Source organism: Hippocampus comes, unplaced genomic scaffold (assembly GCF_001891065.2).
Source record: "Hippocampus comes isolate QL1 unplaced genomic scaffold, H_comes_QL1_v1.1 scaffold122, whole genome shotgun sequence".
NCBI lineage: Eukaryota > Metazoa > Chordata > Actinopteri > Syngnathiformes > Syngnathidae > Hippocampus > Hippocampus comes.
In genome coordinates, this window is record NW_017842059.1 from 5,107,767 (window position 1) to 5,118,514 (window position 10,748).

General features: G+C 40.6%; 1 protein-coding gene across 4 annotated transcripts in view; it reads right to left on the minus strand.

Annotated features, from left to right (window-relative positions):
- The window catches only part of nf1a (neurofibromin 1a), an 86,894-nt gene that overhangs the window by 58,313 nt on the left and 17,833 nt on the right, over positions 1-10,748 (minus strand). For all 4 annotated transcript variants that reach the window (XM_019861295.1, XM_019861296.1, XM_019861294.1 and 1 more), the window contains exons 8-18: positions 9,315-9,472; positions 9,061-9,234; positions 8,068-8,196; positions 7,698-7,772; positions 7,478-7,603; positions 6,679-6,816; positions 6,474-6,587; positions 4,995-5,074; positions 4,527-4,650; positions 1,902-2,148; positions 1,727-1,800 (exon numbers count right to left, since the gene is read on the minus strand). In XM_019861295.1, coding sequence (XP_019716854.1) covers positions 1,727-1,800; positions 1,902-2,148; positions 4,527-4,650; positions 4,995-5,074; positions 6,474-6,587; positions 6,679-6,816; positions 7,478-7,603; positions 7,698-7,772; positions 8,068-8,196; positions 9,061-9,234; positions 9,315-9,472 — 1,439 coding nt within the window. The remainder of the gene's footprint in view (positions 1-1,726; positions 1,801-1,901; positions 2,149-4,526; positions 4,651-4,994; positions 5,075-6,473; positions 6,588-6,678; positions 6,817-7,477; positions 7,604-7,697; positions 7,773-8,067; positions 8,197-9,060; positions 9,235-9,314; positions 9,473-10,748) is intronic.

The following is a 10,748-nucleotide window of genomic DNA, read 5'->3' on the forward strand; positions in this document are numbered from 1 at the left end:
GTCACACACTGTACACAGAGCTTTACCGGCGACATCGAGCTTTTTCACGAAATCCGACACAAGCACAATGGTTCCTCTTTACTGTTTCCTACTGGGGACACCGTCAGCTTTCTATCCAACCAGTCCCATCGAAACGTGTTTTTCAGATTCGCATCTATCTGACGCACTTTAGCTTCGTCGCAAGTCTCGATAACATTCGGCATTCGCGAGAAAGGGGTTTAGGAAAGCGAACACGGATTGGTTGTGATTTGCATTTGCCGATATAGCGACCAATCACAACAAATAAGACATCATACACGTCCAATCGCAGGGCTGTTTACAATCGGAAGATGGAAAGACTGATCGGGAGAGCTCGTGAAAACTCGACGATAAGGTACCTGACCCCCCCTAAAATTTTCTCAACGGATTTAGACGATTCACAAAAATGATCAATTTAAGAAATAAAACGGCGGATTTCCACGTATCCACGGAAAATTGCCACCCCTGTTACTCTTCCAGGCGATCGACCGCACAGCACACCTGACATCTCTGTGTGCACAGGGTTTGAAAAACACTGCCATACATCACTGTCTGTGTGCTGTTTTCACCAACTTAGATTTTCTCCTCCCAGTATTGTGCTAATTAGTGTGTAAACCATGCATCTTGCATATTCATTGACAGAAACGTACTACCTAGATGAGAGCTATTTTGCACATTTGAGAGTCGCAGTCCTCAGTGCACACTGTTAGTAAATGGATTTGTATATTTATTTGCATGTGCTTACTGAGCTGTAAGACTACACGCATTTCGAACCCATTGTGGCCCACAAGTCAAAAAGTTTGCCCACCCCTGGTTTATAACAGTGGCATAAACATCACTTGGTCCAAGTCTGTGTGCAAAGCGCTATGAAATTGCACAATGTTTTGCTCGCGAAGAGAGTTTTATTTCTTCACAATAATGTGTGTTTTACTTGTTACTACGTGTGTTTTCTGTAATTATTTTTGCCTACACACTGATAAAACAAGGTAAACGTACTGTAACGTTGTGGGCTTAGAACGGATCAATTCCCATTCATTTCAATGGGCAACATGACTGAATGTTTCGGTTCACTCATGGTAGTGGTTCTTCACCTGAGTTCGATCGAACCCCAGGGGTTCGGTGAATCGGTCTCAGGGGTTTGATGGAGCCTCCGCCATGGAGGTTAAGACACACCCGACTCGACATGTCAATTAATTATGACACGCCCGCTTGACCATTACTGGCTGCAGAACGTGTAACTGTCGTGATAGTACGTCGTGTGATTTTTTTTAGAATGTTTTAATACACGCTATGTCGAGCAAAAAAAAAGAAAGTGGTTGGACGAATATGTACTCCATGGATTCACATGCATCACAGAACGTGATGGGACTCAGCGTTCTATCTGCATGATTTGTCATGCCAAGTTGAGCAACTCTAATCTCGCACCAGCAAAACTGAAAGAACACTTCTTGAATCAGATTTTTATTTTTCAGTAATGAAGGGTTCGATGAAAGTGCATATGAACTGGTTGGGTTCGGTACCTCTAACAAGGTTAAGAACCACTGACTCATGGAGACTCAGGACAAATTGAGTGTGTGAACCAAGATTCCACCTAAATTAAATGACTTTACCAAATATGTTATTATTAGTGCATACATTCACATTACGAAAGGGGCTGGTTTTAGTTACCATGCTTCCAATCATTTGCAAAACATGAGAATCACTTCACCTCAATGTTTCCTAGTGTGGGATGCTCGATCCTCCTGAGCAAGGACATGACTCTCTTTTGCAATGTAGAGCGACCTCAGAGCACAAACAAAACCGTATAAGTGAGTAGGATGCAAAAGAGATTCCACATTGTCCTGCTTTTGGTCACCACAATGAGTTTTGTTTGTTTGACTCACCTGTTCCCATCATGTTGCTTATGGAGGCAAGTTCACTGAAAGTGGCATAGTTGGGCAGGATGGTCTGGACGGACACTTCGTCAGCAGCACTACGGATGTCAGCCTCTTCACAAAGGTGGCGGAAACATGACATGGCAACTAACACGGCCTCTGTGTCTGAACTCCACAGGAACATATAGAGACACACTTCAAGCTTGGTCTGAGCCTGCCTGCAGATTGGAATACCTCCACCCATGGTGGCACACTCCTGTTGCAAGCACAAAGATATGCATTAAACATAATTGATACGGCATGATACAAAGCTGTCTATAAATACCATCACAGTTCAACCAATAACACTGCATCAACGAAGAGAGAAAGCCATTTTCAACACTTTAGATTGGTCGAATGGTCAGTAATCTGTAAAACTAACACCAATTAACGTTTGGACTCACCATCAGTGTAGATACCAAATTGTGACATAGGAAGTTCCGTCCAGACGCCAGCGATATGCGCGCTTGTTTTATTTTTTAGCCTTAGCTTGCAGTTTTATGAAACACATGAGGCAGTGTGGATGGAAAATGTTTTTTCTACATGGGGATGTGGAATTATTCGGTATTAACCTATTTTTAAACCCTTGAGTGTGCTTACATGTAAAATAGTACCTAAAGTATGACCGGTAAATCTGCCATTTAAAAAAAAAACAAACACTAGTATTAGGGATGGCACAGTATTCCATATATCTCGGTACCTCTGTTTCAAAATTCTCACAATAATGTCATGGGAAGTGACGTACGGTATCAGATGCTGCCAGTGTACACGGCACTACATCATGAGTGGCCACCCATCTGAAAAGTGAAACATTGCCCTGTCAACTTGAAAACCATGCCACAAGGAATTCCGTGGGAGCCTAAAGAGTCTTAAAGGCTCATCTCATTTTGAATTTTTTTTTGTCACATAGCAGTCATACATAGGAGGCAAAAGCTGGGAAGAGACTTGAGATCCACCCTGAGCCTCTCGACCTATCACGGCCCAGCTTGGTTACATCTGCAAACCCACTTGCTCCTTTGTAAACTAAAAATAACCTCCAGAGTAACATGCACAGCAGTGCTTTAATATCTTAGAATGTCTGAAAAAAAAAAAAAAAAAAAAAAAAAAAGAACTGATATGAAGCGCACTAAGTTGTTGCTTCGAGACGAAAGGTCATGTCACTAGTCTGCCAATATTCTGGATATTTTTAGTTGTGTTTTGCTAGTAATTTTTTTCTATGCTAGTTTGAATATATCTGTGTATAAGAATGTTACTGGACTTGGCAACAGCTTTGTTTCATGTCATATGCTTTGATTACCTCAATTTTTTTCTGGTTTCTATTTTTATAAAATACTTTGCACTATGTACATACAGTGATCCCTCGCTACTTCGCGGTTCGTTTATCGCGGGTTCAGTGCATCGCGGACTTTTTCAAACATATAAAAAAAAAAAAAATTTAAAAAAGTTGTTTTTTTTTAATATACATGGAGTACAGTCCTGTATATGTTGCTCTATGTGACTCGCTGTTGTTTTGCAGCTTCTCGCGGACCGTTTGCGGACTTAAAAAAAAAATATAGATTTTTTTTTTACCTGTTTATGTTAATTGGACGCTACTTCGCGGATTTTGGTTTATGGCAGGTGGTTTTGGTCCCCATTAACCGCGATAAACGAGGGATTGCTGTATTTTGAAATAAATTGTTAGACCTGTTTGTATAGGGCGGCCCGGTGGGCCAGTGGTTAGCACGTAGACCTTACAGTTCAATTCCAGCTCCGGCCTCCCTGTGTGGAGTTTGCATGATCTCCCGGGGCCTGCATGGGTTTTCTCCGGGTACTCCGGTTTCCTCCCACATTCCAAAAATATGCATGGCAGGCTGATTGAACACTCTAAATTGGCCCTAGGTGTGAGTGTGGATGGTTGTTCGTCTGTGTGTGCCCTGCGATTGGCTGGCAACCGGTTGAGGGTGTCGCCCGCCTACTGCCCGAAGACAGCTGGGATGGGCTCCAGCACCCCCCGCGACCCTTGTGAGGATAAGCGGATCGGAAAATGGATGTTTGTATAATGATTCACATGCTTGATGTGGAGACATTCAATGCAATTGTTGACAAAATATTTAGCACGTTTTGTTTAAATAGGCATTTATTTAATTTCTATATTGACCAATGTGGTTGACATATTCATAGTTGTGTTAACTTTTTTTTTTTTTTTAACAAAGGGTAACTTTCCTGGCACTTAATTTTCCACAACATGGCATTTTTCCTCAAGTTATTGTTCTAATAACGCTGTAATATCGTAATGTGGCCTTAAAAACGTCAATATATCATACCCCAGTTAGTATTATAGATTTTTTATTTTATATTATTTATTTTTTGGCTGATGAGCTGGTGACAACATGGCAGCGAGCAGTTTTCTACTTTACTAAAGAGGCACTATTTTGACAGCCATTTCTCAGTGGTTGAGTTTTGCATTGTCAGACAGTGAGCAACAAAAGGTCCGCTGCAAAGTATGTACTTAAATATTGACTGGACAGTTACAGGTATTACCATTGTACGTGATTTCCATTGAATACACAGGTGCATATTAACAGTTGTTTGATGCACAAATAGGGAACACAGTACCTTGTTCTTGAGCAGAAATTTATTCCTGCAAATGAGGATCTCTCGCAACCACTTGAGAACTTCGGTGCCATTGACCATCTGCTGGCCAATCAGTTTGCGGCAGATGAGGAACTGCACCTGTGAACTAATGGATAACGATGTGTCATAAAGGCCTAAGTAAATCATCTTAAAATAGGCTTGACTTGAGTGTCTGTACCAAGCTAAAACTTTCAGTAAAAAATAGTGCATTTATGAATGCAGTGACAGACTATTTTCTTGCTGGGTGAGACCTACAAATTTATTTGCTTAAACCCTCTGCGCCACGTAACGTCAAGTTCTGTGCGCTTATGTGTCACTTTACAGGTGCATTCCATTCACATGAAAAGTCACATTTCTTTTTGTAATTGTTGACATTCGATTATTGGCACGGCACACCTTATGATCTCTCACATCACTGCACACTGGGTGGGAACCACTGCCTTAGAGTACCTGATATCCCAGAAAGTCTCTATCGGCGCATCAGGATTCCACTGTTCAATGGATTCTGGCTGGTGCAGTACTAAAAGAGCCTAAACAGACAGTAGGAGATAAAAGGAAAAACAAAGGACAAAACCACAATGAAGAAGCAAACGTTTTCAGACAACTGCAAAACCATCGAATGTAAAAAACAAAACATTTTCCTACAGATTGTGAACATATAAAATAAGAAGAAAAGACTAATAATCCCTGCCCAGGGAAATTTACGTGTTACGGCAGCATTATTGGAAAATTTAAAAAGTAGCACATTAAGAAACAAATCTTTGTGCTTCTCAAGTCTTGATGGGGATTTTAATTAGGAATTTAACAATTCAGCAACGATTGAGCGAATTCAAGGTTTGATTCCTTTGATGTCGCTTTATGATTCACTGTCCTACATGATTCAATCTTTATTAATATACACAATAAAATTTTAAACAATATATCATGTTAATATACAATACTATATTTGTTTATTAAATTACATGTATTGTATTAACATATTTATTTTACTCATAGTATAATTTATTAAAATATGAGTGAATTAATTTAGCAGAGTAGACTGTGCCTGTGTTTTCTTCCAAGTATTGCTTGAACAGGGTGTGCACCCAGTGTAACTTGGAGTCACTTTAGACCAAACCCTTCTCAAATAGTTTTTTTTCTTTTTTCTTTTTTACTGTACTGGAGTAAAGTGTAACTGGACATGCAGTAAAGTGGGTGGCAGTTGTGATGGAAAATTTGAGTTTAAACTGTGTCATGCAATCTGCGTCTAGGGCTGTAACAATGGCATCTTTGTTTCTTTTCTTGTGTTCTGGCTGGTGGGTGGGGTGGGCGGGGATGTGCAGGTCTGATTACGGCCAGCTGGTGTGGCTGATGCATGCTGAAGATCATGTTTCACCGACCAACGGTAGAAAGGTATTGTGAACATGACCATGTCAGGCCATGCAATTAGCGTTTGTGCTATGAGTTGACTCCACCTTGATGATAAGATGGTACGAAAGCAGGGACATCATCACCCCTGCCGGGGGAGAGATGCTCTGTTACAGACGTTACACTGTGTCACAGACTTTACACTCTGTCACATGGTGTTTCTCAAAAACTGCAGCTAAAATAAATCTCATTGTTGTTCAAAGACTTTTGTTATCTTGGTTTCCCTCGACAGTAGACAGGGGCACTCACATTTTTTTCCTCTGGCCAATCGATGCACTGCAAATCTATTCTGTTACAGACTAATAAAACAATGTTAACAAAAGTATTCTTTGTTAATTTATATTAACTGTAAATTGTAGCGATTCAACCAGTCTTAGGATCAGTAGACGTGCAGTTTAAATAATAAATAAATAAATAAATAAATAATTTAAATAAATAAATACATACATACATACATACATACATACATACATACATACATACATAAATGTATTTATTTATTTATTTATTTCAGCCTCAAACCTCCATGGCTTCTTGTGAGAGTTGGGTTGTGTTGGCGAGAGGCACTAGTTGCACCAGACCAATTATGAGCTCAGCTGTGCTGCTCTGCATGTCTGGAGCTTGCTTCACAGGGTTCTAGTGGACAACAATGTGAATTAAAGATTCTCGTCGAGCTAGAATGGGCCTTGAACCTGCCTGAATGAAAGTAAGACAGATTATCACTCACATGCAACATGAGCTTGGGGTCAGCATGGATTAGTTTGACCAGAGCAAGCAGGAGGCACTTGTAACTTCTCGTATCCAGTTCGGTGGTTTTCTCTTTGAACTTAAGGCTGGTTGTCATCTTCCCCTTGAAAGTCAAACTCTGTCCGAGATACCGATGAGAAAAATGTCAAGATTCAACACCATAACAATGAATCAACAACATTGATGACAATCTGATGACAAGAGTACACTGGTCATGCTCAGCCTTTAGATACTTATTTTAGAAACATACTTCCATGATCAGGCTCTAATGGCCTCAATTTAGGGAGGTGGAGTTTCCAGACATATTAGGTAAAACAGACTTTAAATAACTGTGGTACAAATATTTGGGGATTCGGAGAGTCCACACAAGTGTGAAATTACACAACCAAATCAACCTTTGTAAATGGCCTACTTTCAAAAATGTGCCCGAAATCACGCCTTTCAGATTTTGAAGATAACGATGCTACAATTTGTGTTTGGTGACGCGTATAGTGCACGTACCACATGCACACATCTGTACCTTCATCCTGGACTCAGACTGCAAGTCCAAGTGCCTAGTTTTTGTTCAATGCAGAAGATTTCAAAAAACGCATATTGAGGTCCCGCCCCCACTTCAATAAATCAAATAAATGTAATGATCACATGATCTTCATTATTTGGACCTTGCATCATATTCTTGAACAAAACCAATCATTATTCCAGGGACAAATTGATTCTGAGAAAATAAAGTCCAGTCTTCATTATTCTACTGTATTTACCATAAGAATGTGCATACTTACCGGTGTCATGCGAAGAGGAGCATGGGTACTTTGGACAACCCGGTTGAGGGTGTCTGAGAACATAAAGCGGAGTTCTCCAGAGTAACAGTACACCGCATCTATCTTCGGCCACCAGTCCAGATGAGACTGCATGAGGGCACATGCAATGTGAAGTGAATGAAAGTAAAGTACAGACATGCATAAAACAAAATATCGGTCTAATGGTGCTCTGGAGACTTACATTGGTGATTATTCTGTGCAATGAGTTGACCAGGACAAAGTGGAAGGTTGAAGGAGAAGATGAAGCCAAGCACACCTTCAAAAAAAATAAAAATAAAAATAAAAAAAGAATGGATGTCAGAACTCTGAATTAATTTCCTCAAATAATCCTATTTATTTATTTTTGATGAGAACTAAGGCAGCAGTAAAGATTACTTCAAATTGTATTGTTTCATTTTGCGGCACGGCTCTTGCAATGCATTAGAATTATATTCAAGCCACTGTGGTAAAAACACCGACAGTAGTGCACAGGCACCTGCTTCAGGTTGGACTGAAGTTAAATTTATATTTTAATCTTAAATGACTTTGCAGGATTGTTTATATTAACCCACCTTAAAGTGCTGGTTGTTGTGAGGGTTGATGCGGAAACAGGAGACAAAGCAGTCCATCATGAGCTCAACATCAGCATTCTGGCTGCCCGCCCCCCTCCAGAAGGGTTTTGCTGGGTTGAACAGCAAAGCCTTGTGACATGGACAAGAGACAGATGTCAGACCATGTAAAATTCGGGTTATTATATTCTATTCTCACATCACACGACTAATCAATTAAGGCGAACACAGCAAATACCGCTAGCATACAAGGAATATTGGTTTTGTTATTCAGAAACAAATGTATAAAACTACAATCAAATAAATAAATGTATGCATAGTCCAAATCTGTTCCAAAAAGGTCCTACTTGTGTATTTGTATGAAGTAACACTGTCACTGAATGAAGGGGCTTGACGCGAGTGATGGCTTCAAAGTTCACCAAATTTATGAGGTTGATGTTGTCACTGTCAGCAGTGGTAGTGTGCATCTCATGAGAACCCTAACAGATGAATCTCTAAAACCAGACTAAATTTATTCAGCAATTTGCACCATTGAAAAGTTCACATTTTGTCAATAATGAATGTGATGTTGCTGTTCCCTGAGCCCTGATCATATGTGACTTCATTTTGAGTCGATAACGACTGGCAAAATGTGTTTTTGAAGGTGCTAATTGTACATGAAAATTAATGAAGTTATCACATTCATTACAGACAAAATATTTACTTTTTACGGCTGACAATGGCTAAATAAGTCTAATATCCTGTGAATAGAGGATTGAGCCATTCCTTCAACTCTATAGAATTAGAAAAAATAGTGGAGAGTGACAAGGGTGGCATGGGTACAAAAATAATTGAACTTTACGGTTAGTACGAAACGCCTTTCATCTTTTACATGGAACAAATAATTAATGACTCTTGACAGAGGGGGTTGAATTTAAACTTGATATTGCATTTGTTCGCACAGAATCAAATACAAACACAAAAGAGAAGGGAGAGAACTTAAGCCAATATTCAGACCTTGAGATCCATGACAATGGACTGGACAAGGAGAAAAATAGTTGAGTGATCCTCCCAATTAATGTAAGTTGATGCTTTACACAGTTTTACACAGGCGATAGCAGCGCTCTCCATCAGTTGCTTGCTACCACCCTGGCCGGCCAAAGCCTTCCGTAAACTGTCCAAAAACAGTTTCTGCAGGCACAACAGGAAAGACATAGAGCCAGTTATTACTGACGAAGATTATTTATGGTGTGTTCCCCTCTCCCGCTCACCTTGTTGGCTTTGCTATCTTCCACAGTGTCTTTGGAGATTGTGTGTGTGATCTCTGGGCAAAGGATCAAGAGAATGATCTGAAGTGGCCACACTGCAGCCTTCCTTTTAGCGCTCTCCGCAAAACTATCCACCAGGTCAAACAACTTCTCAGCAGCTTCTGCAGAAGTAACACAAACACACGGACGGACCACCATGGCATTGTCAAAAAGTGACATTTAGAGTGTATACACATATATGCGCCCATCAATCCACATCTTTGTTATACAGTGTGTGTACATACATATATATATATATATATATATATATATAGCTGTATTTTATATACATACATATATAGAGTACATACATATACAGTATGTATCACAATTTTTTTGTGTTACTTCAAAGACCAACATCATGTGTATGTGTGTGCACTTAAAATGCCCCCATTCCATACCCTCCCTCTGTTTTGCATGTTTCGACCAACTCCCCTTCTATGTATGGCTTTTGATCCTGTGCAATGTTCCAAGCTAGTTGATACGATCACTTCATAAATTTTGGTAACAGGTGTTTCTACTTTTCTGCTTGACCTTTGAAAGAGAGCAATTTGTGCTTGCTTGTGCCTGGTTGATGCTTGCATGGAGAGAACTGAAGTACCGCAAAAAATTTGAAGCCTTGAAATGCTCAAATGATGTAAGGCAGAATGCCCTTGTTGAAACCTCCTCAGCATATCTGCTCACAACATATACGGGACGGGGTTTGTTCCGTATTTTTCTAATTGTCCCATGCGTCTGTCACACACAAACGTTGACACTGAATTTAACAATAATGAAAAAAATCAAAGACAGGAAATATTAAAGACAGTAATGTGGTATTGGCAGGAGGTACACTGCACCTCCTGCGGACACGCGAGCGTAGACTACGTCTGGTGCGTTCTCCTCTGCTCTGTGTCAAATCCTGTCTGTCTGCCTGCCAGTGATGTGTTCCTCGAGCCGGTCCTTGGCCTCGAGGACCAGCTCGAGGACCGAAGGTCGGTCCTTGGTCCTTGGCCTTGGGAGTCAATTCCTTGGCCTTGGCCTTGGCCTTGGGAGTCAAGTCCTTGGCCTTGGCCTCGGGTTGCCGGTCCTCGGACACAATGTGGGATTAGAGTCTCGAATCCCTTGTCCACAGGTATAAAGTGGGACAGAGGATCGCAAAAACCACGAAGGAATCAAATAAATTCCATCCAGTGAAACGCATATTGATGGATTAAGCTGGCGCTTTAAAAGGGGCGGGTCTGCCACTGACAGGCGACTGTTAGCGCAACGAATAAAGAGCGGCATCACAGTTAGTTTCAATCACGGTTTGTTCCGTTCGCGATCGGCAGTTTAAATAGCGTGTAAAGTCTTTCTGTAACAGTGGTGTCTTTTATGTAGTTATTTTTGCACAGTCGTCACGTTTCTGCGGTGGCACTA